We start from the raw sequence: 27,577 nt of genomic DNA on the forward strand, positions 1-27,577 counted from the left end.
CAGAGCACCCTCCTATACCCCAAAGTCCCCAGCCCCACCCCAGAGCCCGCATCCCCAGCTTGTGCCCTCACCCCCACCCCCGCATTCCACTCCCCCAGCCCAGAGCCCCCTCCCACACCCTGAACTCCTCATTTCTGGCCCCACCCTGAACCAAAGCCCTCACCCCTCCTGCACCCTCACCCCAATTTTGTGAGAATTCATGGCCTGCCATACAATTTCTATTCCCAGTTGTGGCCCTTGAGCCAAAAAGTTTGCCCACCCCTTCTTTTGATGCATAAAGTCAAAACCTTCTGGGAGACTTTCTCTAGGATGGTTCCTTTTGCAGTGTTAATTGCAATATCCAGTGGCTGGAAATGGAAGCAATTGAGAGAGCAAATAAGGCATGGATTTTTCAACAGTAAGGGTATTTAACCATCGGAACAGCTTTTGGGAGGCAGTGTGGTGGATTGTTCCATCACTTGAAATCAAGATTGGATGTCTTTCTAAAAAATCTAGTGCCACCGCAAGTTGTTGGGCTAGACAGAGGAATTTCTGGGTGAAATTCTGTGATCTGTACTATGGCTGTCTGGGCTTCAAATCTTTAAATCTGAGCCTGAGAACCCGAAGACAGCCAAGTGTGACTGGAAACCACACTTGCCATAGGATTCTCTGCTTTTAAGATGTCAGGACTAATGAATTGCTTAACTCCCATTTGCTAACTTTCTGCTCCGTGCATGGATTTATTTTGCCTCATGTAAGTTTAACGTTCTCTTTGTTTCCAGTATCGGGTAGTTGTGCCAATGATGGGGGCTGTTTCAGACCTGTGTGAAGCTCTTTCTAAACTCTCCAAGATCCCTGCAGAAAATGTAAGACGCACAATAATTTTGCTAATAAATGTGTTCTTTCATTTTAAAGAATTTTATTATTGGAAAAACTTTGAAATGGACAATAAGCAAAGAGGAGCAAAATAGTAACTAAGCATTAACTAATTGGACTGATACATAATTCCTTGCTTGCCTGAATTCTGAAAAGAAAGCCAGGACACAGGCACACTCTGTTCACTTTGACACCTCTATTATAGTAATGACAGTAATAAAGGTTTTAAAAAGGGGGGTGAGGGAAGAAAAAAATGACTGCCACTATCATTGCAACTCCTCTTAGCCCTGGTCTACACTGGAGTGGGGGGGAGATCAATCTAAGTTAAGCAACTTCAGCTACGTGAATAACGTAGCTGAAGTCTATGTACTTAGATTGACTTACTGTGGTGTCTCCACCGCGGTGAGTCAACTGCTGCCACTCCCTCGTCCACTCTGCTTGCGCCTTTCGTGGTGCTGGAGTATAGGAATCGACAGAGCGCTCAGGGATCGATTTATCATGTTTAGACTAGACGCGATAAATCGATCCCCGCTGGGTCGATTGCTGCCGGTCGATCTGGCAGGTAGTGAAGACATACCCTTAGTTTATCCTTTTTGCCCCTCATATTATTACTTTGGGGGTATCTACTCCCTAGAAACCTCCTTAGTAGCAACAGGAAATGGGATGTGCTTTATCTTTCTTAAGAAGTGAATGATTTTATTGCCCATTAAAATGTCAGGCTTGAAACCTGTGGTTTGTGGGAAGTTGTCTGGATTCCCATAACTTGTTACCTCATGCCAGTTCAGAGGATCAGTTCAGTACCTTTTGTAGTTGTTAAGTGTTCAGTTATTTCTGGCTGACATCCCAGCCTGTTGGGCCTTGATGCACTGGGATGTATGATATCCTCTTCACAGGACAGTTTGGCCACTGGGCTTGACGTGAAGCCACTGGGAGCTGCAGGTCCTCAGTGTCTCAGAAAAATCAGGCCCAATTGTTGTTCTCTACCTCATTGGTCTGATTAGGTTCAATTAATAGTATGTCGAATCAGCCATAAGGTGTCACTATAGAGCCTCCATAAATACTTTGGTGATGTGAACATTAAAAATGTCTGAGAGAGAAAACTGAGGAACTGTTTCTAGAATTGTGAATTATTTTAGTTTGTCTAACCGTCTCTAACTTCACTCTTTTAGATGGTGGTGACAGATGTTTATAATCATCGATTCCACAAAATTTTCCAAATGGATGAAGGGTTAAGTCACATCATGCCAAAAGACAACATCTTTGTGTGAGTAACCATCTCTTTGGAAAGAGCAGTGTTGAGAAGAATGTGCTAGGAAATGAGATTTTGGGCTTCTGTATATAAAAGCTGAAATGTTTTTTCCACAAATGTTCCAGCCTGCCTGTAGGTTGTCCTTCATGTAGTGCCTGCTCTTTGGCCCTATGCCTTTAACGAGGAGCTAGCTGGGCAGTCTGGGGGCACTGTTCTCATGCATGTCCCCTCAGTGGATATGCTTTATTTCCAGTAGTGATCACAGTGTGTTAAGTGCTTTCCTAACATAAGGAATGTCAAAGTCTCTACTCTGAGGAGCTCTTAAGTCTGAGTGATTATTTTCTAGTCACTTAGTACTTATGTTCTAAAACTTATAGGGATGCTGCTAACTTATTTTGATCTTCTGTTATTTGTCTTGCTGTAGTGCCTTTGAGGCTTCAACAGAGTTTGTGGCTCCCTTGTGCTGGGTGCTGTACATATACGAAGTAAGAGACAGTCCCTACCCTGAGGAGGTTACAGTCTAAACAGACAAAGGGTGGGAGAAAGGAAGTAATATTACCCTCATTTTGTAGATGAAGAATTGAGGCAGAGAGAGAAAGCGACTTACCCAAGGTCATGTAGGAAGTGAGAAACAGACTAGGGAATTGAACCTAGAGTCCTTAAGGCAGTTCCTTAACCACAAGACCATTCTTCTCTCTGTCTAAAAAAACGTTTTAGTCTGAGGCTTTGTTTTAGAAAGCTGTTTTGTTGCCTTTGCTGGTGTAAAGTCAGGTGTTCATTTCCTGTGAAGCAGCTGATATGTCATTCAAGGATGATTGCTGCATGACATTGCAATTTTGGGCTGTCCTGTCACTCTCTAGTTGTGGCGGCATTGTCATTGAGTAGTAGTACCAGAGTACTAAAAAGCTCTCAATATGTTATTTCCTGCAGCTGTAATTGTGAACTTGGTGATTTGTGGGACGAGTTACAGTAATTTGGAAGAGCATTTGGATTCTGTGTAGTCTGTGTTCCCAGAGATTGATGTGTTGTGGGGTAGAAAGGGGTGTCTGTAAGTTGTTGAGTGCCAAGTTATATAATCGCCCAAATTACTAAATAGTCTAGAAAAACAGAAAATAGTAGGCCAAGTCTGAATAATTATGTCTCTTAATACCAATTCAGGGATATCACTCCCACTGTTTTAGTCACACATGGTCCTTTTTATGCCTCTGGACAGTGGTTCTCAACCAGGGGTCTGTGGACTATGTTTGAGGTCTGCGAAAGTCTTGGACTGAAAACTCACTGAACAGAATTCAACTCCTGTATATACAGACAATAGATTTCCAAGGGGGTCTGCACCTCCATTTGAAATTTCCAAAGGGGGCTGCAAAAGGAAAAAAAGGTTGAAAACCACAATCTTAGGGGATGCCAGGATTGAAGTCGAGCAAAACAATCGCATAGTCGTTAACTATGATTATTTCCTTATTAAAGACAGGAAAATAAAAACAAAACACAAACAACATGCAATGGTTACTTCAGTTACAGTTGCTTCTCTATGACTCTGTGGACAGCTTTTAATAGAGATTACACTTTAGAGAGGGGGTCTGCACTTGGATGGGACACTTTTATCTAAGTAAACTACAGCGAAGGTTCATTAGTCCCGAAATCAATACTCAGTCCTCTCTGTGTATCGTAAATAACTGAAAAAGTTTATACATGGCAAAGGACTTTTTGTCTAAGGGTAGGTAAGCCTGATTTAGTATGGATAAGCTAAATAGTTTATAAATGGAAAAAGTGAGTAATCTTAATTACTTGTTATATGCAGTGCTGTTGTAGCTGTGTCAGTCACAGGATATTACAGACAGTGTGGGTGAGGTAATAGCTTTTATTGAACTAACTTCAATAACTAGTGCTAACTACTTATGCTAAACTATCTGTTTGACCTTGTATTTAGCCGGGACATCTGAGTACCTTTCCCAGACCTGAGGAAGAGCTTTGTGTATCTCGAAATCTTGACTCTCTCACCAACTGAAGTTGGTTCAATAGAAGATATTACCTCACTCACCTTGTCTCTCTAATCTTAACTAAGTCCAATGGGTGGGGGGGGAAGAGAATTTAAATCAGTTACTTAAAAGAAGCAATTCTAAGAGGGGTCTTGTGACAGGTCGTTAAAGAATATTAGGAATCTTAAATGCTCTCCAAATCCCACAATTTCTGTTATCAACTTTAGCTGTTGCTTTGAGTAGCGTCCCTTTGGGTTCTCTACTGCATGTGTACATGTGCCTCTTGAGCCTTTGACTGGAGATTTTTGCAGTGTTTTGTTTAGCCTGCACATGCATCCTCTGTATCCTGGTACCACACATCAAGACTATATAGGGATGTGTGGGTGAACTGCCTTCAGTTACTTCTCAACTGATTTGGCCTGAGATGGAGCCTTAGCGTGTCTGCCTTGAGTGTGCCTCAGCTATTCCCTTGTGCAGTTTACTTTTAGTTTTTGGTTTAGGATTAGATAGTGTATTTAGTTTGTTACGTTTTAGTTGTTAGCTTATAGTTAGTTAGCTATGAGTAATGAGAGGATTTACTTGTTTTGTCTCCCTCCTGTTCCTCCAGGAGCCTTATTCTCCTGGCAGGCCATGTCTGGCTTCCAAGGTTTCAAATGTTGCCTTTCTTCTTCAGAGGCTATGTCAGTAAGTGGTGGCTACTCCAAGTGTGTTGTTGCTTCGGGGAGTCCCATGTCTCCCAGAAGTGCAACTACTGCCTGGCCTTCAAATCTGGGGCAAGGAAGAACAGGGAAATTAAACTGAGGTTGCTGATGAGCGTGTTCCCTTCAACTCACTTCTGAGTCAGGTCAAGAGACCTCCACTGTAACCCTGTCTCTGGACAAATCTAGCACCCCTTCAATGGTGGTTGCAGGTTTCCCCTAAAAAGGGGAAGGCTATGGAAGCCTCTGGGAAACCATTAAAGAATAGGCGCTTGGACTGTCATCATACAAAACTAGATCTTGTCCCTTGTTAGATGTATGGTCTCGGAAGCTTCGAGCTCTTGGCTTGGTACCATCGAGATGAAAAACTCCTCCTCTGGTACCGGTGTGGCCGGCAAGTCCCAGAGCTCTAAAGAGAAACACAGCTCAGAGAGGACCCTGGTACCATCTGAGAGACAAGGAGGGCAAGGATAAGCTCTCCAGAGTGGGATAGTCAGTCACAGCCCACCACTGGTACCTACCTACAAGGCACCATTGATGCCAGGCAAACCACAGCTCCAGACACCAATGGCCCCTGGGATGTTACGCTCCCAATCAGTGATACCGTCTACTTCGGCCATGTTGGTACTGATCCACTGCTTGGTACCGCAAGAATTAATGTACTCTAAGGGCTTGTCTGAGATAGATGAACCAGAGTCCCCACTGCTCATGGGTACCAAGTGTCTCTTGGTACTGAGACCTCGATCCGCAGATTACCATCATCCTCTGGTACCATAGGACTCTCCACCCTGCTGGTGCCTCTTCCCCATCATTGGGGGGATATTGAGGAGAATAAAGGAGACTTCCATTCAGTCTCTATCTCTGTACAGGGTTCTCCGATGTATCTGTGTAGGAACCTGTTTTTTGACATTCACAGAGAAGATCCTCGTGCATGACAACAAGGGTGGTGGGATCTCTGGACTGTACATTGCCACACAGTCTTAGCTGAGTCCAGAAGTGCCTCATTAATGGTGGGAGTTGGACTGTACCATGTCTAGCTGTTTGTAGTCTGGAAAATGGCTGGCAAACACCCACTACCATTGTAAAGGGACAAATAAGAAATATTATGTTCCCCCTCAGAATTTTTGTTCTACAGCCCTCCACCTCACTCCCTGGTAGTGCGTGCAGTAAATGAGCTGTGTAAGCAACACTACTCCAGATCTACCCTGTAAGGACCAAAAAAGGCTAGACCTTTTTGGATGGAAGTCTTATTCATCCATGACCCTGCAATTTCAGATCACAAACTATCAGGCAATCATTATTAAATATAATTTTACAAGCTATAATAAATGTACTGAAATTTCTTCCACAGGGAAACATAGGGAACAATTTCAGTCCATCTTCTCACTCCTTGGATGCCACATACACCACTACCAGGTCCATCTTTGCAGCAGTTGTTATACTCAGGATGGTGACTCTGGAAGCTATAATCCCTTCACTAGAGGCAGGGGATTGGTTTTCAACCTTTGACCTACAAGACAGCTATTTCCATATAGCAAGACACCCATCACACAGGAAACACCTACGTTTTACTATAGGCCAGGATCATTTTCAGTACTGAGTACTTCCTTTTGGCCTCTCTGTGGCTCCACGGGTGTTCTCAAAGGTCCTGGTGGTAGTGGCTGCTTATTTCTTATGAGAAGCGATTTTAGCCTTCCTGTACCCTGACAAATTACTGCTCAAAGGCTGATCTTGTGAAGCAGTGCTGTCTTCCGCTTTCTCTTTTTTTCAGGAATTGGGTCTGCATCTAAATGCAAGAAAATCCACAATTAGCCCGTGTACAGAAAATACAGTTGATAGGAGCATACTTGGATTCATTGGGAGCCAGGTCATACCTTTCCCATAAACAGGTTCATAACTTTTTCAGGTCTGGTCAGGAGAGTTCAAGGAAGTCCTTGAACTACAATAAGAAACTGTCTACAGCTCCTGGGACACATGGCAGTTTGCACCTTCGTGACCGACCGGGCAAAGTTATGCCTCTTCTGCTTTCATGGCTGGCTCAGAATGACTTATTCACAGGCCAGAGACACTTTGGACAGGTGAGGAACTCCCTAGACTAGTGGAAAAGAATCAGCCTAGCATTTGTGCAAGCATCTCTTTCATTCACCTAGCTCCAACAAGAACCATGACAACAGATGCATCACTGTTGGGATAGGGTCACCTCAGTGCCCTCACAACTCAGGGCAGATGGCCACCTCAGGAAACCAATCTCCACGTCCGCCTGCTAGAACTTGGGACAGTCAGGAACATGTGCTTTCATTTCTTACCCCTCATTGGGGCAAATCAGTCAGGATCATGACAGACAATGTGACCTGCATGTTCTATATCAACAAACAGGGAGGAGCAAGATCCCCCTCCCTGTGTGCCAGAACTATGAAGCTGTGGAACTGGTGTATATCCCATCAGATGTCTCTCTCCCAGGCACTCAGAACACCACCGCGGACATTCTCAATAGGCGCATCTCCTAGGACTACGAATGGGAGTTGGACTTTCAGAGTTTCCAGTGTGTTTCAAAGGTGGGGATTTGCACAGGTGGATTTCTTTTCCGTGTCCAAGAACAAGAAGTGTCCTTTATCCTGCTCAAGAGAACGTCTAGCCACCACCCTTCGATGAAGGGTCTGCTCTATGAATTTCCTCCAGCACAGCTAATACTAAGGGTGATGAACAAGCTCAGACAAGACAAAGCTATGGATATCCTTACGGTACCGAGCTGACCGAGATATGCTTGGCACTCTTACCTACATCACCTATGCATCCAATTGCCATTCAAACTTCTGACCTTTTCCCATCACCTCTCCCAGGGTACAGATCGTGTGTTTCACCCTTGTAGAGCTTCTTTGCCTCAGAACATGGTTCCTCGCTGGTTCACAGGGATAGAATCTTCCTGCTCTTCAGAAGTGCAGCAGGTGTTACTGAACAGTAAAAAGGAGACAACCCAAATTACTTAACAGCAGAGATCTGATGCGCTACCATTGGTGTCATTGTCACAGACTTGTGCTTGAATCCGTATTGCTGTCATCCTGGATTATCTGTTGGATCTAAAGAAATCAGGGTTGTCAGCTTGACTAAGGTTCAGTTGGCCACAATATCAGCACCTGATGCTCCAGTAGAAAGGGTATACATATTTACTCATCCTATGTCATTAAGATTTATTAAGGGTTTTGGGAATCTCTACTCCACAGATTAGGACCCCACTCCAACTTGGGACTTCAGCGTTGTACTTAAATATCTCTCAAGACATCTATTAGAATCAGTGGCAACGTGCATGAACTCATCTATGAAGATGGGGTTTTTAGTAGTTATCACATTGGCTCATAAGGTTGGAGAAATTGGGGCCTTAATGGCAGGTCCCCCTTTACAGTGTTCTTCAAGGACAAGGTCTCTTTATGCCCATGCCCTAAATTCTTTCTTAGGGTACAACTGAAATTTCATCTTAACCAGTTCATTTGTCTACTAGTGTTTTTTCCAAAACTGCATAAGTCTCAACAGGAGATCTGTTTTCATACCTTGGATATTAGAAGGGTGTTGGCCTTCTACCTAGATAGAATCAAACAATTTTGGAAGGCACCTAGACTGTTTGTTTGTTTGTTTTTTTTTTTTCCATTGCAGACCGATCCAAGGGATATACAATATCTCCCCAGAGAGTGTTGAGGTGTATCTCTGGGTGTATTATTGCTTGTTACAAAACAGCCTCCTGCCAACGGTGTTTATCCCCCCGTACCCCCTCCAGAGGTGATAGTTCATTCTACCAGATCACAGGCAACGTCCACAGAATTACTCAAGAACGTTCCAGCATCTGAGATATGTAGGGCTGCTACATGGGCTTCAGTACACGTTTTCTAAACACTATGCCTTAATCCATGCTGCCAGATCCAATGCCGCACTTGGTATTGTGGTACTATCTTTAGTTTTGGACTCAATTCCAAATCTCCCTCCTCCCTTTGGGATACTGCTCAGGAATCACCTGAAGTGGAGCACCCACAGGGACGCTACCTAAAGAAGAAGGGGTTTGAGATGTGTGTTCCTGTGGGTGCTCCACTACCTGCCCTTCTTCCCCTCTGCTTTGGGCTGCTCTCTTAGGACATTAGGAGGGAGAAAGGGAATTGAGGGCAGTTTGCTTGCATAGCCTCTATAGTCTGGTGTGCAGCATAAGGATACATAGGATCATGTGCGGGCTGCACAGATACTGCTAACAGAAAATCTCCGATTTGAGGACTTGAGAGGCACATTGTCATAACCGTACAGCTAAGGGTAGCCTAGAATTCCTCCTTACCTGTAAGAGGTTAAGAAGCTCAAATAACCTGACCAAAGGGACAAATGAGGAAAGAAGATACTTTCAAATCTTGGTGGGGGGGAGAAAGGCTTTGTTGGTGTGTTCTCTGGGGAAAGCAGAGAACATCAGGTCAAAAAAAACCTCCTTCTCCTATAAGCCATCCTGTACAAGTCTGTGATATTACAAAAAGAGTAAGTAAATAAGGCAGGGCATGTTAGATTACCTTTTGTTTTCAACTTGTGAATTTTCCCTTTGCTAGATGGAGGTTTATCCTGTTTTTTTTGGTAACTTTAAAGTTTTGCCTCGAGGGGAATCCTCTGTTTTGAATCTGATTACCTTATAAAGTATTTACCATTCTGATTTTACAGAGGTGAAGTCTTCGAGCGCATAAGGGGGGCAGGACTAACTGTTAAGGCTAAGAAGTGTCAAATAGGCCTGAACAGAGTGACTTACCTTGGACACCAGGTGGGTCAAGGAACTATCAACCCCCTACAGGCCAAAGTGGCTGCTATCCAAAAGTGGCCTGTCCCAAAGTCAAAGAAACAGGTCCAATCCTTCTTAGGTTGGCTTGATATTACAGGCGACTTGTACTGCACTACTGCCAAATCGCCACCCCACTGACAGACCTAACCAAAAAGAAATGGCCAGATGCAGTTCAATGGACTAAAGAGTGTCAGAAGACCTTTAACCAGCTTAAAGCGACACTCATGTCTGATCCTATGCTAAGGGCCCCAGACTTTGACAAACAGTTCCTAGTAACCACAGATGCATCTGAGTGTGGTGTGGGAGCAGTTTTAATGCAGGAAGGACTGAATCAAGAATTCCATCCTGTAGTGTTTCTCAGCAAGAAACTGTCTGAGAGAGAGAGTCCCTGCTCAATCAGCCAAAAGGAATGTTACACCATTGTGTATACTCTGGAAAAGCTACACTCATACGTTTGGGGAAGGCGTTCCTACCTGCAAACAGACCATGCTGCGCTGAAGTGGCTTCATACCGTCAAGGACAATAACAAAAAACTTCTTTGGTGGAGTTTAGCTCTCCAAGATTTGGATTTTGAAATGCAACACATTTCAGGAGCTTCTAACAAAGTGGCTGATGCACTGTCCCATGAAAGTTTCCCAGAATCAACTGGTTAAAATCATTCTTGAAATGTGGAACATATTGTTAGTTTTTATGTAATCAGTAGTATCTCTAGAGGTGCATGTGTTTTATTAACTGTTTTCTCCTAGCGCTCCAGGAAGAAATCCCAGCCAGTGTGGAACAGGCTGTCCAGCACTGTCTGTGATTTGTGGGGCATGTCGTAACCATACAACTAAGGGTAGCCTAGAATTCCTCCTTACCTGTAAGGGGTTAAGAAGCTCAGATAACCTGACCAAAGGGACCAATGAGGAAAGAAGATACTTTCAAATCTTGGTGGGGGGGAGAAAGGCTTTGCTGGTGTGTTCTCTGGGGAAAGCAGAGAAACATCAGGTCAAAAAAACCTCCTTCTATAAACCATCCAGTACAAGTCTGTAATCTTACAAAAAGAGTAAGTAAATAAGGCAAGGCGTGTTAAATTATCTTTTGTTTTCAACTTGTGAATTTTCCCTTTGCTAGAGGGAGGTTTATCCTGGGTTGATTTTTTGGGGGTTTTTTTTTTTGGTAACTTTAAAGTTTTGCCCAGAGGAACTTCTCTGTTTTGAATCTGATTACCTTGTAAAGTATTTACCATCCTGATTTTACAGAGGTGATTTTTTACCTTTTCTTTAAATAAAATCCTTCTTTTTAAGAACCTGACTGAATTTTCCATAGTTCCAAGACCCAGGGGTTTGGGTCTTTGACCATTTTGTAACCAATTGGTTAGGATGTTATTCTCAAGCCTCCCCAGGAAAGAGGGTGTAAGGGCTTGGGGGGATTGCTGGGGGAAGAAGAACTCCAAGTGGTTCTTTTCCCTGGTTGGTTGTTAAATCACTTGGTGGTGGCAGTGTTACTTAAACCCAAGGTACAAGGGAGAATTTGTGGCTGGGGAGCTATTAACCTAAGCTGGTAGAAATAAGCTCAGGGGGTCTTTCATGCGGGTCCCCACGTCTGTACCCTAAAGTTCGGAGTGGGGAGGGAACCCTGACACATGTGCACAACAAAAGTAGCTCACCCATAGGGACACAACTCGAAGAACTGCAGTTACTGCACAAGGTGAGTAGTATCCCCTTCGTATGTGTCCTCTCCAGAAATACATAGTGTAACCAGTCTTGTGGTTAACAGGAGAAGTAGTTAAAACCTTAATTTACAATACCATTTCAATGTCCCATTATTATCATGACAAGAAAAATTTAAGTCCAATTCCTTGCATTCCTTTTAGTGCTTTTGCACTACAAGAATATAGGCAATAAGGATAGATCTCTGTCCAGATCTGCCTCTGAGAAACGACCCCTCCCCATCTCAGTCAAAGTCAGGTGAGTCCTTGTGTGTGGGTCCTTAAGAATTAGGTCTACATAAACCTTCTGTCCAAGAAGGATTGGCCAAAGGAAGAAGGATGTGACGGTACTGGCTCCAGCTCCATTCCACAAACCTAATGAGCAGTACCTAGCGGTTTCATTTGGGAGCTCAATGCTGGGACACCATCTGACAGCTCCATTGTGGGATCCCCTGTACACTAGACCCTTGAATGACCAGCATCTGCCAATACCCTCCCCAGGGGCTCCCCAAACCAAAAGGAAGACTGAAGCCTTTACCTCACTAGAAGATATATTTGCTCTGTCATACCCACAGTCTCCCCTGCTGTCAGACTGGGCTCTTCTTAAAGACATCCCTACGTCTAGGAAAACCACCCTGGGGTGAAGAGTATCCTCAATGACTATGTCCGCAACCATCCTCCCATCAGTACTGTCAGCACCACCAGCATAAGAGGAGCCTATCATTTCATCAAGTGAATCTGACGCTCCAGAGAAGGCTTCCCACTCGCAGGGTAAACCAGCCTAGTTGGAGACCAAAGAAAGTATTGGAACCGTCCACCTCCTTCTGAATATGGCTACCCAGGGGACTGCTGGTACCTGATGCCTTGGCCTACTCCTTCTCTGGTTGATCCTTAGTGGTTGGCCTGGGGCCTTTGAGATCTTTACAGTAAGCCCCCTGGATCTGTGCTGGAATCTCACTGACCCTCCTTTCCCAGCTAATACCAGCTGGCTTTGTCAGAATGCATGGTGGATGAGGTCGAGCCGATTGCACCAGTTCCAACAGGTATGTCATCATCCTCGTCAGATGAGGCAGTTGCTTCATCATCTTCTTTTCTACTTGATGACCACAAGCCGTATCAGGAGTTGTTGCAGAGGGTGGCAACTGAGCTGCAGATCTCTTGGAGAGGTCCAGGATATGCAACAGGACCTATTGGACATTCTCTGGCCCCTTGGGAGTGGCCCTTCCAGTTAGCCAAACCATTTTGGGCCCTGCTAGGTCAGTGTGGCATACCCCTGCCTCTTGTGCCCCTACCCCAAGGAGAGCTGAGAAATGATATTTCATGCCAGCTAAAGGGGCAGAGGTTGTCTTTTTCCCCCCCCCCCACTCATCAGCCATACTCCTTAGTAGTGCAAGTGGCTAGAGAAAGGTCTAGGGTGTAGTACTCCAAGACTCCCCCCAACTAACAAGGGCACTAAACACCTCGACCTCTTGGGTAGGTGACCTCTTGGGAGGTGAACTATCTCCAATTCAACAGGTTAATCATTAATATTTGGAGGATTTTTTTGCCATGCTGTATTAGGAAGAGAACATCACCAGACAGACATGTAAATTGTTTTATTTAACTAAAACAACATTATGTATTTGGATTTTTTTCTTCAGCCGCAAACATATTATATTTTAACAAAACAAGCATATGAATTTTTAAATTTAGTTAAACATTCAAGATTTTTAAACTCAGGTTTATTTTTATTAAAATTTGTTTTTAACTAAAATAGATGAAATTAAAAAAAACACCAAAAATTAAATAGACTTTGTCAGGTAAGTCAACATGAGAAACTTAAAATATTGCCTTCTGCACCTAACTCAGTCGTCTTGACCTTCATTTTCCTGTTTGTTCATAATCTGGAAAAGAAAAACAAGCTTTCCTGCTTTTTCAGGTCCCAAATGATTTCTCAATTTGGAATGAATTAGTCCAAAGGAAGAAAATATTCTTTCTACGCTGACAGAAGAAGCTACTGCAGTTAAAACTGAGATTATCACTTCAACAGTCTCTGAATCCAAGTTCTTAAGTGACTTCCACCAGTTCACTGGTGTGACTTCCTTTTAAAACCTCATCAGCAAACATATTTCTTGAACGGTTCATCCTTAGCTCTAAAGTTTATTATAGTTGGCATTATGGAGGGTTGATTGCTGGATGTCAATGTCATAGCCAACTCCTCTTCTTCAGCAGTTAAGGTTTGATCCTGGTACTGAGTATTGACAATATTTGCAAGAAAATGAGCTGGAGGTAGTGCTTGTCCCATTCGTTTTTTTTAATGCTTGTAATTTAACTCTGCCACTGCATATTTCTCTCTTTAAGATCTCACTCAGTTCCTTCCAAATTTCAACAGTCAGCAATAAAACAGCTTTTCCCTGCATTTTGTTCAAGGCTACAGAAGTAGGCTTCAGGGTACTCAGCATGTGTTCAACATTTCTCTTAAGCCCAATAAGCACAACTTTGGCTGTGACAGTCCCATCTATTTTTTCACTATTTTGTTCACAAACTCATCAGATTAAGCCATTTTGTGATATAGTGCTCAAAACAGTCCACTACAAGTTCCATCGCACGTCTTGTGGGAGAGCTAGCTTGGTTCCTCCCACTTGTTTCAGAGTAGCTGCTGCAAAGTGGTGTTATGGAAGTATTTTGCAATTTCAACAACATTAGCCTTTATTTCTGGAACACTGAAGTCTTTGGCTAGGAGGTGCACCAAATGAGCACTGCAACCGTATGTTAGCTTGGTACTCTCTTCTAAATTTCTTCTCATCTTGGATACATTTGCAGCATAGTCTGTGACCAAGCTGCATACTAGACAGTTGCATTTTTTTCAGTTTGTTATAGCTTTTACTGCTACTACTTGTAACTATATTCTGCTGTGTGTGCAATTCCTGATGTATCAATTGTTTGTTTCTGTAAGGAAGACATTCCCTTCTTCTGTTGTCACACAAGCACATACAACAGGATCATTGTGGACATTGCTCCACCCATTGAGACTCAGGTTAACAATTTTACCTTCTAGACCTTTTGCACACTGCTCAGTTTCTTTCATACACTTTATCCAGCAATTTGCTTGCGACATCTGCTCTGTTGGGTGGGCTGTGTCCTGGTCTTAATGATTGAACCATGTTAATGAAGTGTGGGTTCTCAATCAGACAGAAAGGAGAGTTCATTGCATAAAGAAACTGGGCAATTTTTTCATCAATTGCCTCTTTCTGTAATCTGCTGGTTCTGATCACAAACTTATCTGTGGTTGTTTCTGGATGATGGAGATTTTTTTTTTCTTTTTGCTACAGGTCTGTGACATACATGATGTGACTGAAACACTATCATTGGCAGATAACCATGAAACTATAGAAGATGATGGTGATCTTGAAGGTGGATAGTCTGGTGTATTTTGAGGATGGATTCTCCTAAACAAAATAAGTCAATGAAGTTATTTTAATTATTACCATTACTGCTCATCTAGTATTGCATTCATCTCATTGCATTCATTGACACTCAGTACTACTTTCAAGGTGAAATTGTAAAAGGAAGATCTGCTTATTTCAGCTATTTATTTTTTATCACAACTGAATCTAAAATGATAATACCATAGAGTAACAACTATATTTTTTGCTCAAACATGAGAATTCAAGAATAGTCCAGAAGGAAGACAGGCAGTCCTTAAGAAAGAAGTATGAACTAAAAAAAGTTTACCAACCTGAAGAACCTGCATGTTTAGACATGTTCCTTTCATCATCTTCAATGCAGCTTCCTCCTGAGAGAGAACACTTCTCATGATGTTTTTTCATTTTAGCAAGCAGCCCTTGCATTTCTTTGTTGCACTGTTTGCATTTTGCACGCATGCCTATCTTACCCCTAGGTAGAGGAACTTCATTAAAATATCATTAAAAGATTTAGTTGGGGATTGGTCCTGCTTTGAGCAGGGCGTTGGACTAGATGACCACCTGAGGTCCCTTCTAACCCTGATAGTCTATGATTCCCAAACTGGGTCTCTTTTACGGCCTGCTGCTATTATACATTTTTCTTTCTAATGACAGAATGGTATGGTAGTTCTCAAATCAATGAAGGCTACACTCAGAAAGACCTCAAGACTTTTGTAATATGCTGCTCAAACAGTTTCACTTTTGTTGCTGCTGCCTGTCCCTCCCTTCTCACATTTATCTCCAGACTTCTTCCCCTTGTCCAGATCTATTCCGCCCCCAACAATCTTCTATTCGTTGAAGTTTCTGAAACTTTGCACTTTTAGATCGAGATAAGGGATTGACTCTGTGTACACAAACTTGCAGAGGGACAGTAGGATGGAGGTCTGTTGTTTCTCACCTCTAGATATTTATTTATTTTAAAACATTTTTGCTGTTAACAAGCATATTATCTCTGGAGACACAAATCCACAGTCTGAGAACTGCAAAACTAAGCATCTCTGATGGTATCTTCTAGACTGAACCCTGAGTCCGGTTGAGTAGATAGATTAACCTAAATCTATACAGAAGCCCCTGGAATCCCATAAAATTGGGTCCCTAATCCATGAACTATCGGAACTCATTTACAAAATTTTTCTTAAACATTACATGAATATATTGTCCCATACCATAGAATTTGAATTCATAATCCCTATTCCATGATTAGATGTCTTTGAGCTATAATGTATTTTAATTAAAACTATTTTCCTCAAAAAGCATTTTATCAAAAAAACTTTTTTTTTTTTTAAATCCTTGATTTTTATCCATCCATTTGCAGACTTTAAAACAGACTTCCGCAGGAAAACAAGGCCCAGTTCCAAACCCTTATTGATGAAGGCAGGCTGCTGCCCAAGACATCATTTCAAGTGGTAGTAGACACAACTGATACTGCCCATAGAGCCGTCTTTGTTCTTCTCTAAAATAGAGCTGTAGTCAAAAGGTATGAGTCATGTTTGCATGGTTCCCTAAAATGGTCCAGAGTACCATAAAGGACCTTCCCTTTCATGAGTCTTTACTTGCTTAATGAGAAGACCGATTGTTTCTTGACACATTCAAAAAGACTTTAGAACAGCCCTCTGCTCCCTGGGCATTTATGCCCTGACATTAAAGAGGAAACATCACAAGCAACCCTATAGGCCCAGACCACAATCTCCTCAGGTGTTCTATCATCAATGCCCATATGACCCCACATGTAAGTAGCAAAGGGCTTAAAGATAGATGGCATCTTCTACCGCCACAGCTTCACCCACCATCTAAGAGGTTCTTCTGATGGTATGTTCAAGAACTGCGTACTGACATTGATGGAATACCTCGTTGTCCCTCATACCTTTGGAAGCTGCCTTACTCTCTCTGCTCTCAGCTGGGCAAAAATAACTACAGACATGTGGGACTAGACATCATCTAAAACTCAATAATGTAGCCTATCTCACCTCCCTGCCACAAACCCTTTTCCTGGCCCCTTTTCAGGGACCACTTTATCGCAAGGAGATTCTTCTTCAAGAGGTAAATTCTCTTCTCCAGAAAAAGGTCATAGAACCAATGCCCCCTCAATATCAAGGGAAGGGGTTCTAGTCCCCATATTTTTTGGTCCTCAAGAAATCCAATGGATGGACACCGATTCTTGATCTTCACCAACTATGTATTCAACCAAAAATTAAAATTCCACATTGGCATCAATACTCACCTCTCTGAAAGGGGGCACTTGGTTCATGGCCCTTGACTTTAAAGACACATACTTTCATATCGACATTCACCCATCCCACGGAAGGTTCCTCGGATTCTTCTTTGGAAGGACTGCTTCCAGTTCAGAATCTTTCCATTTGGGCTAGCTTTGCATAACATACTGCTGTAGATGCCTAGAATTGTGAGCTACTCTGTTACCTCTTTGCCTCAGCAAGAGTGAGCTTTGCTGGAGATTAGATTTTGTTAGCTCCCAGCCACACCAATCTGTCTTCCTTGCCAGCAAACTCCTCAAGGCTCTCCCTGCCTAAATCTTGCCTAGCAGGTAACAGTCAGTGAACTCCAGCCATTGCACAGCCTTTATCACTGTATACTTACAGAAGATCTAAAGTTTGCTGCTCCTTCAAAGAGTCAGTACATTACAGTTTATTAACTTAAGTGGGGTAAACATACCCTTCTCTTCAAACACAGAGAATTGTTTTATAGTAAAAGTTAAAACAAATTTATTAAAGAAGTCATAGTGATACCAGGTATATAAGGAGTAAAGATAAAGGGTTACAAACAAACAAAAGATAAAAATATGTGTTCTAATGGCTAAGACCTAACTAAAAATATACTTTGTTCGAGACAGTTTCCTCACAATTCTTTTTTCCAGCAGTAGTTGACTAGCTTTTAGCCAGGATCCAGAGTCTAAGGTACTGGTTTTCCTTTTATGCGCAGGTGAAGGATAATCACAAGTCTTCATGTGTCGTTATATTGCAAAGTCTACCTTGGTTTCAAGGGTCAGTTGATTCCCTAAGGTTCAGTCTCCTGTTTCCTCCGGGCTGACTTCATTTTGATTAAAGTATTCCCCTAGTGTGTTCCATTGTGATACTTCCTGCTGCAGTTTTACAGGGTAAATGGTCTCTTCCTGCCATCTTTAACATCTGGTCTTAGTTTCTAAAAGAGACCTCATAAGGCATATTTTGTACAAATATCATTGCAGTAGGGTGTGAATACAGAAGTGCTTAGGATCACACTACCACACCCAGGGTCTTCACAAAAGTCCTTTCAGAATTGGCAGCTTGGATAAGATTAAACAATTTCACAATCTTTCCATATCTCAGTGACTGGTTCCTAACTGGCAGATCCAGTAAGAAAGTCTGCTCGGTGACAGCATTCCTACTTGGTCTGTTTTTCCACAAAAAGTCTACTTTGAATCCCATGATGTCCTGGACTCGACTACAGCAATAGCCTGTCTTCCCACAGAGAGATTCCACATCATAAGTGATCTAATAAAACAGGTCATCCTCAGTCAAGTCTTGAGTTTTCCTTGGTGACCACATGAGCCTTGTTAGAGGGCTTATTCCTTCAATCTCTTACTTCCCTGGTCCTTCTTGCATGAACAGAGAGCAACAATACCTGAAGTCCAAAGGTGCAAACAATTTGATGTTTATTGGGGTGAACTTCCAGCAAACAACGATTCCAATTTCTTTCCTCAGTGTCCCCCTTCCCAGCTCTGACACCACAGAGCCTTACCTGTGTCCCTGTTCCCATTCCCTGTTCCCATTTTCCCCCCCGAGCAAAACATGATTCCAATTCCCCCCTTACTTCCTGATTGACTGCAGATTATATAGTAAAACTTGAGTTCTGCTTAGCTATATCTTAACTAAAAAATTTTACTGAAATTTAACTAACCAATCCTAACATATTGTAACATGATTATCTAACAAATTAGATCCCACCACCTTAATTGGTTTACACTCAACAAAATTAATTATAGAACAGACAGAAACAGTCACAGAACCAGACAGAGATTATAGAGACAAACAAAAGAGAAGTGGAGACTACAGTGATAGAACAACACAGAAATGAGGATTTCACACTCCAGCTATTGATAAGTAAGTTCTTGCCAGCCAGGATGCTATCAAATGAAGTTTTCTTCAACTATCTTTATCTGGTGATGATAGGAATACAATCCTGTCCTGATAATGCCTAACAGCCCAATAGCACTTTATTTCAATGTGACTGGTGAGGACATGACCATACGCTTCCCAATTTATGGCTGCCTCTGCTGCTTAGCCAAAGGCCTTAGCCTAAGAACAAGGCCTTAGACCATAATAGTAAGAGAAGGTCTATAAACAGGCAGACTATGATTTTGATTCTTGTTTTGTACCTCTATAACTAACTAAATGATAAACATATACCTAAATTCTTAAAGTATAGGCCTTTACAGACAGAATATCTATATCGCATCAGGCCTTGTTATACCATTTGTCAGGCTCCATCTGCACTGCCTACAAACTTGGCTTCAGTCTGTCTTCTCACCAGAAAAACTAATCATCAGTGCTAAAGTAACAATTCCAACCAAGGTTTTGGCTTTGCTCAAGCCAGAGAAAGTTTGGGTGGGAATTCCCTTCCTCACACCCATACCCAAGGTGACTATAATCACAGATGCTGCTTTATTAGATTGGGGAGCTCATATAAACAATCGCACCACACAAGGCACCTGGACCCCTCAGGAGGCCAGGACACACATCAACATAGTAGAATTAAGAGCAGTCTGTTGGACATGCAATGCATTCTTCCCACTCATCTGATCCTGACATCCAAGTAATGTTGGACAAAATGACAACTGTCTTCTACATAAACAAGCAGGGGGGAACAAGTTCCCTCCTTCTGTGTGTAGAGACAGTCAGCCTCTGGAACTAGAGTATCAGATACCACATGATCCTACTGGCAGTATGTGACGGGTTAGATCACAGAACCGCCCCTGGGGGGGCTGCCAAATAATGTGCCAAGACTACTTCTGCCCCTGCTTTCTTGCCCTGGCAGCTTGGGACTTCAGTGCCCTGCCTGGTTTGAGCCAGACCCGCTAGCCTGGTGCAAACCTAGACCCAGGTCTGAACCACGTCCCCTAACAGCTGTAGGCTTAAACTGAAAGCAGCTTAAAAAGTGTTCCTGTCTTTAACACTTTCAATGGGGTCCAAACCCCAAATAAATACGTTTTACCTTGTATAAAGTTTATACAGGGTAAACTCATAAGTTGTTTGCCCTCTAGAACACTTATAGAGAGGTATGCACCCCTCTCCCCCCAGGTATTAATACATACTTTGGGTTAATTAATAAGTAAAAAGTGATTTTATTAAATACAGAAAGTAGGATTTAAGTGGTTCCAAGTAATAGCAGACAGAACAAAGTGAATTATCAAGCAAAATAAAATAGAACACACAAGTTTGTCTAATACAGTAAGAAAACTGAATACAGATAAAACCTCACTCTCTGAGGAGTTCCAGTAAGCTTCCTTTTACAGACTAGTCTCGGTCCAGCAATCACTCACACCCCCTGTAGTTAGTGTCCTTTGTTCCAGTTTCTTTCAGGTATCCTTGGGGTGGAGAGGCTATCTCTTGAGCCAGCGGAAGTCAAAATGGAGGGGTCTCTCACGTGCTTAAATTTTCTCTTGTGGGTGGATACCCCTCCCTCCCCCTGTGTAGAAGTCCAGCTACAAGGTAGAGTTTTGGAGTCACATGACAAGTCACCTGTCCATGAATGACTCAGAACTTACATGTAGCAGCCAGGGTTCACATGCTACCTTTAACGTCCTCATGTAGACTTCTTATGTGGATTGGAGCCTTCCAAGATCCATTGTCCGTTAAGTGCTTCTTGACTGGGCACTTAACTTCCAAATTCCCTTCTAAACAAGCTGACCAAATGCCTTACTAAGGTTATTTAAAATCAAACAAGTATACAGCCAATATTCATAACTTTGAATACAACAATGACACATGCATACAAAGACTATGAATATTTTCAGTAGATCATAACCTTTACATAGATATGTTTCATGGCATATGTAGCGTAAAACATATTCCAGTTATGTCATATACACATTCATAAGCATATTTCCATAAAGCCTTATGGGGTGCACCGTCGCACAGTATACCACCCAGGCATGCCCAAGTCCCTAGTAGACACACTCAGCAGACATTTTTCAACAGACCACGAATGGGAGAGTCATGATTCCATTCTCAACAATCTCTTCAACCAAGGGGAACATCATTCTGCAATTTCTTTGCCTCACCAGGGAACAGAAAACTCACTCTGAACTGCTCCAGAGCGGCTCTGGGCTGAGACTTGAAGGGGACACCCTTCAGTTACCCTGGATGGATCACCACACATATGCCTTCCCTTCCATCCCACTGATATCACAAGTCCTGTGAAATATCCATCATGATAGGGCTCGAGTAGTCCTCATCGAGCCCAACTTGGCCCAAGGCAGTTCTGGTTCTTGGACCTCATGAAGATTTCAACCTGTCTGCCCATCAACATCTGACCATTTCTGAATTTGCTGATGCAACACAACAGCACAATCAAGCATCCCAACCCAGCACCACTACAACTCAAGGCCTGGTATTTGGATGAACATCAGATGTAGAGCAAACATGTTCAGTAGTGGTTCAATCCATTCTCAACCAAAGCAGGAAGTATTCTACCAGGAAATGTTATTCAGCCAAATGGAAGCATTTCTCTTCTTGATTACATTAACGCCAGTCATCTCCAGAGTCTGCTGGGATCCAGCTATCTTCGATTACCTACTCACCATTAAGACATTGGATTTTTCTGTCAGTTCCCTTCAGGTCCATTGTGCAGCAATCAGCACTTTTCATCCTATCAAGGACTACACTATCTTCGCTCATCCTAAAACGACTAGATTCTTGAACTGACTTCTTAGATTTTTTTCTACTGGTGGAGTAGCCAACACTTCCCTGGGACCTCAACCTCACTCTTTTGCTTCTCATCAAACCTCCTTTCAAACCATTAACCATTTGCTTTGTTTGATCTCTCAATGAACGTTGCCTTTCTAGTTGCTATCAAATCAGCCAGAAGGCTGAATGAGCTGGGAGTGCTCATAGCAGATCAACCATATACCATTTTTCATAAAGAGAATGTCTTTCTTTGCTTCCACCCAAAATTCACTCCTAAAGTAATTTGGGAGTTTCATATGAATCAAACTGTCCACTTACTAGTATTTTTTCCAAAGCTGCATACCCCTGATGAGAGAGGAGACTTCACTCCCAGTGGACACAGGCCATTTATCTACTGAGAACAAAAGTAATTAGAAAGAAACTTAGACTTTTGATTTCCATAGCAGAGATTGAGAGATCAAGTTCTATCTGTGCAGAAATTCTAAATGGATCTCGGGCTGCATCATCCTTTGTTAGCAACCAGCTCATATCCCCACCTTGCCCAGAGGCAATGAAAGCCCACTTCACCAGAGTGCAAGCAACCTCTATGGTATCTTTGCGAGACATACTTTTAGTAGATATACGGAGGGTAGCTAGCTGGAGCTCCTTACGCAACTTCACAAGACACTACACTTTGGTCCAGTCTTCTAATACAGCTGTGGGGACGACAGTATTACAGACAGCCATAACTTTTGCATCCTCACACGTACTTCCTGTTGACTGCTGCTTACTAATCTCTCATGTGTGGAAGTCACATAGGGACCATGATTCAAAGAAGAAATGGCGGTTACTTACCTGAAACTGGAGGTTCTTCGAGATGTGTGGTTCCACTCTGTATTCCTCTACATGCCCTCTGCTGTGGATCATAGCCAGATTCATAGCAAGAAAAGGAACTGGAGAGGCATCAGTCCATACTGGCCTTTATATTTTTTGTTTGGAGCACGAGGAGAACAATTGCACACGTGCAGACCTTTGGACACTGCTTTCTAAAAATTTCCAGACTCGGGTGCATGGTGTTCATAGAATACAGATAGGGACCACGCATCTTGGAGAACCTCCATTTCTAAAAGTGCATTTCATAGTCTGTAATTGGACCTGGAGGTGAGCAAGAAAGAGGGATTCTCCTTGAAGCTTTTTGTGCCTATCACTTACTGGAAGAAAGTTTTTTTTTTTTTGTTTTTTGTTTTTTGTTTTTTTTTAAGAATTTGTTTAATTAGCATGAACACTTCATTTAATAAAATGGACAATCAAAGACCTAAATACATAAGCTGTTGATCTCCAAGCATTTGTACATGGAAAAGAATTGTAAATATCTCCTAAAAATCAGTAAAGGCAAAGGTGGGTTTGCAATAACCTAAAATTACAGGTTTCAGAGTAGTAGCTGTGTTAGTCTGTATTCGCAAAAAGAAAAGGAATACTTGTGGCACCTTAGAGACTAGCAAATTTATTTGAGCATAAGCTTTCATGAGCTACAGCTCACTTCATTGGATGCATTCAGTAGAAAATACAGTGGGGAGATTAATATACATAGAGAACATGAAACAATGGGTGTTACCATACACACTGTAACGAGTGATCACTTAAGGTGAGCTATTACCAGCAGGAGAGCGGGGGGTAAAAAACCTTTTGTAGTGCTAATCAAGGTAGGCCATTGTTAATAACCTTTTTTGCACCAAGATTGAGGTCTGTGATTTAATGTGCAGAGCTGGGAGTGGAGCAAGCAAAGTTTCACTGTGCGAGTTTCATCTGATAAGTTGAGGGGGGGGGGGAAGGACAGAGGAAGGAGGTTTTTGGTATCAGTGACATCTTTGCCGGGTGGATTTTGGGTTGTCTCAAATTAATCCGGAAGCTTTAATGGTGGTTTAATGGACTCCAGAATAGAATTTTTGATATTTTCAGTGTATGAAATGCAGCCTGCAGTATGGCTCTGTTTTTAGGTTAAAGGGGAAATGATTCCTGATATTAAAAAGATTCTCTGATGTTTAATTACAAAGATTAGTAAATCACTAAAAATCTTTTTTAGAGCATCTGAAATGTACCATAAAGTTTGGCTAATTGACATTTTGCTAATCTGTGCATTTCATAAGTTACTCTTGCACACCAATGGTCTGACCTTACTTTCCACCAAAAATTCAGTGACAATCTTCATTGTGTGCAAACATACTCCATACTACTCACTAGTATATTCTAAAGAAGTGGAAGTTAAACTACATTTGTTGACTAAACAAAGTACATTTTGAGTTGTACTATACTTTCTTTGTTGTTTGCTTACTCACTCGCTTGCAGCTGGTCTCCCAGGCGTTTTTGAGAATTAATCAGTCCAAGATTTTCAAAAATGGGTGCCCTAAATATAGGCCCCCCAAATCCATATTTAAAATCCTAAATAAATGGTCTGACTTTCAAAAGTGCCAACCGCCCAGCAGTTCCCATTGAATTCACTGATTGGGGGGTGTAATTCTCAGAGTCTGGAGTCCTTCAGGCTCCATTCATCTGTAAATTCTGTTGGTGTGGAGAAAGTAGCTCTAATCTGAGCCTGAAGGAGGTATAACTTTCACACAGCTGTCTCTAGTTTCACACCACAGATCAAATCTGTTATTTAGATTGTGAGCCTTTCAGGAAGGGACAATCCTTTCATAGCATCTGGAAATTGCCTAATGCATTGTGGGCACTGCCAGAAACAAAAGATACTTACTGTTACTAAATGTGCCTGTGAATATTGTTGATATCGGAGAATAATCGTAGGGCTGTTGTGGTGGATATGAGATCCTGTGAGAATTATCCTCCTGAACACTGAAATCAAGGACCACATGTATGCATTTGTTTTATGTAATCCAAAGTTCATTGCTCAAGTGGTATCAAGTTCTAGGGTCCTTAGAAAACATGGCCTGGCAGCTTTTTCTTTTCTTCTTATCCCAGTACTGTTTCATGAAGTGGATCAAAAAAGGAAAATTTTCCCTCCTAACTGGTCAATTCTTTGTAACATCCATCCAGCATTGTTTTGATGAGAGAATCAATAAAGCAAGTTAAATTAGGTCTGCAGATAGGAGAACAGAATCACTCTTGGTGGGCTTGAGTTTTATGATTCTGGAGTTTTGAATTCAATAAATGTTGTTAATTAGCACCCAGTGTTCATTTTGCAGATGGAAGGAGGGATCTATAGGAAACATAGAACAGCCTCCTTTGACACCCTGTACCCAAGTAACACCCTGTAACCTCATATTCACCCCTTTTATATGATATTTTGTACAAAGCATGCCCTGTGAGTCATCATTTGAAAAGTCATAATTTGCTGAACATTATTGTCCTATAAAATTTCTGCATTAACGTTGCATATGGAGTTATGAGATTTTGCTATATGTTTGTTACTGAAACATATTGAAAGTCCTGGAAAATGCCCACAGACTAGCACCTTAGAGATAACAGAGGACTGTAGACTGAGGCCTTACATGTCGTTCTCCAGACAGCACATACACAGAAGGTATAAGCAAGAAATTTGCAGTTCACCGGAGATACACTTCACATTTCACGTATACCACAGACTGAATGTCTTGCACCGCAGCAGGAGGGTATTCATTCAGGAGAGTAGGAGGGTATAAAATAAGAGACAATGGCTTTTTCATTACCTCTCCTCACGGCAGCAATAGCATTTGAAAGACAAAAGGGGAGCATTATTGAACTGGGAGGGGTGGTCCCAGGCTGGAAGGAGACAACCTGTTGAATATCCTTGAGTATGTTTAGGAAATAGATTGCAACATTATTTTATTTCCTTTTGTAACCAATTCTGACTTTTTATGCCTTTACCAGTTATAATCACTTAAATCTGTCTTTCTATAGTTAATAAACTTGTTTTAATATTTTATTTAAACCAGTGTGCTTTGACGGAAGTATTTGGGGAATCTCTACTCAGGTTAACAAAGACTGGTGCATATCCATTATCCTTTGATGGAGTGGTGGACTAGTTAACGGGAGTATCTTTCTGTATAGAGTTCACAAGTGGCTGGGAGAGCATTCATGTAACTTTGCTGGATGTGCCTTTATATGCTGATGGCTGTGTGAGAGAAAAGCCTGGAGGGGCTGCTTTTCACTCGCAAAGCAGCGTAAGAGGTGTCCCGAGCTAGAGAGCTAAGGGGTCACTGTGATTCCACAGTTCAGATTGTACCCTGGGGATGTGTCACCTCCCTTCAGTGAAGTGCAGAGCCATGGCAATATGACTTTCATTCTGTTACTTTTTTCAGGAGGATCCCTTAAGTGTCAGATGAGGGCTTTGACCAGCAAGCATTGGAACAGGTCTCACTGTACACAGGGCAATGTACAGATACATTGCCAAACCGGCACTTTGGCAGGGAGAGCATTCGGAGGCTCATGGAGGTAGAGGATAGAGGACACTACACTTCTTTTTTCACATAACTGTTTAACAAAGGATGTCTTGTGTTAGTGCCGACGTTTTAATCCCAGTTGTACTTCTCAAAACTGCTGGTGTGTGGAAGATAAAATGCTTGGTTTTGAAAGATACACTGGAAAGTATTTTTAAAATACTGGATACGAGGCTTTTTTTTTCTCTTGGTCCCTTTATTATGGCTAAGGAAAACCTGAAAAGCTTTGTTTTGTGTTGGGTTTTTTGGGGGCAGGTGATTATTTCTGCTTTTTACTTTAAAAATATCTGGAATATCAACTTTGGTATTTCATGGATTTCCTGGAAGACTTCTGGGACATCTCAAGATATACATTGTGAATTCTCAAAGCTTAATTGAACTTTTGGGGATGTTTGAATCTTTAACGAAAGCATCTTTTCTCCCAAGACTTCATTTGGAGTTTAAATTAAATAGGCCTTAACAAAAACAAACTAGAATTTTGGGCAGTTGGACTAAAAACCTTTTTCCTCTTGGTTGTTCAGCTTCCAGTTTCTTGGTTCTTATGATGTCATTGTTTCACTACTTCTCTACTAACAGTAGAGCCTTCCAGACAGGCAAGACCTAAATATCTTATGTTTTTAAAAAAGAAACTTCTAGCTTAAAACAAAACCGAATGCAACCTTAGACTTCTGTATCCACCTTAAAGTGGAAAGAAGGTATGAATGCCTTGTTTTCCTTTGCAAGTCAATTTTGTGAGGAAAGGGAGAGAGTGGCACTGGAATTCTCTGAAAGTAGCTTCTTTCACAGGTCTCCTTACTCATACGCTCTCCCCCTTATGACAATAGGTTTCAATGTATAATTGAGACAGTTCCATACAAACTAATGGTATAGTAACTGACAATTGGAGCATATAAACTGTAGAAGGGGAGATGCTTTTTGAAGCAAGGAGTGTGGGTTTAAATAAAACAGAACTTCTCATAAGGCCCTTGGAAATGCACACAAGGGCCTTGTGGCCAAAGTGTTGCTCTGTGGGAGTATTTCCACTTCCCATAGCACTGTAAATTGTTATCTGGAGGAATGTTGTTCCTGCTGAAAGAATAGTGAGATCTCTGTGGCACGTGATCAGAATGTGACTGTATGTAAAGGTGGTCTGCAAATCAATCTGACAAAATGCCATCAGGTGTTTGTGCTGAATGCCCTCATTCTCCAGGCTAAACAGAAGAGGGCATTCAGTACATAACCAGAACGCTTACTATCTTTTTTTCTTAGGTCCCATGATGTCCAGCCCCACTAGGGCTTCCGGCTCCCGCTCCGATGTAACGCCCCAGCATGTACCATGCTGGTGATGTCACATCACCCAGGGATCCTGCTGGAGCATGGAGCCGGCCTACAAGGGGTCAGGTAAGTGACTTTTTAAAAAGTACATTGCACAGTTTTGCAAAGTCTTATTGTTTTCGGTTTGGGATTTTTTGTTTAAATTTCTTCTTAGGTCATGGGACCTAAAACGAAAACTTTTGAAGTGATTAATATTCTGAATACCCCCGTTCTTGTAGCCTGGCTAATGGGGGCATTCAG

General features: G+C 42.1%; 1 protein-coding gene across 7 annotated transcripts in view; it reads left to right on the forward strand.

Annotated features, from left to right (window-relative positions):
• The window catches only part of USP4 (ubiquitin specific peptidase 4), a 91,912-nt gene that overhangs the window by 36,459 nt on the left and 27,876 nt on the right, over positions 1-27,577 (forward strand). For 6 of the 7 annotated variants that reach the window (XM_038409535.2, XM_038409538.2, XM_043518405.1 and 3 more), the window contains 2 exons: positions 762-845; positions 2,025-2,119. In XM_038409535.2, the coding sequence (XP_038265463.2) occupies positions 762-845; positions 2,025-2,119 (179 nt within the window). Of the gene's footprint in view, positions 1-761; positions 846-2,024; positions 2,120-27,271; positions 27,404-27,577 lie in introns of all 7 variants that reach the window. The other variant, XR_005293927.2, reaches the window with a different exon arrangement.

Source organism: Dermochelys coriacea, chromosome 7, assembly GCF_009764565.3.
Source record: "Dermochelys coriacea isolate rDerCor1 chromosome 7, rDerCor1.pri.v4, whole genome shotgun sequence".
NCBI classification, from domain to species: Eukaryota; Metazoa; Chordata; order Testudines; family Dermochelyidae; genus Dermochelys; species Dermochelys coriacea.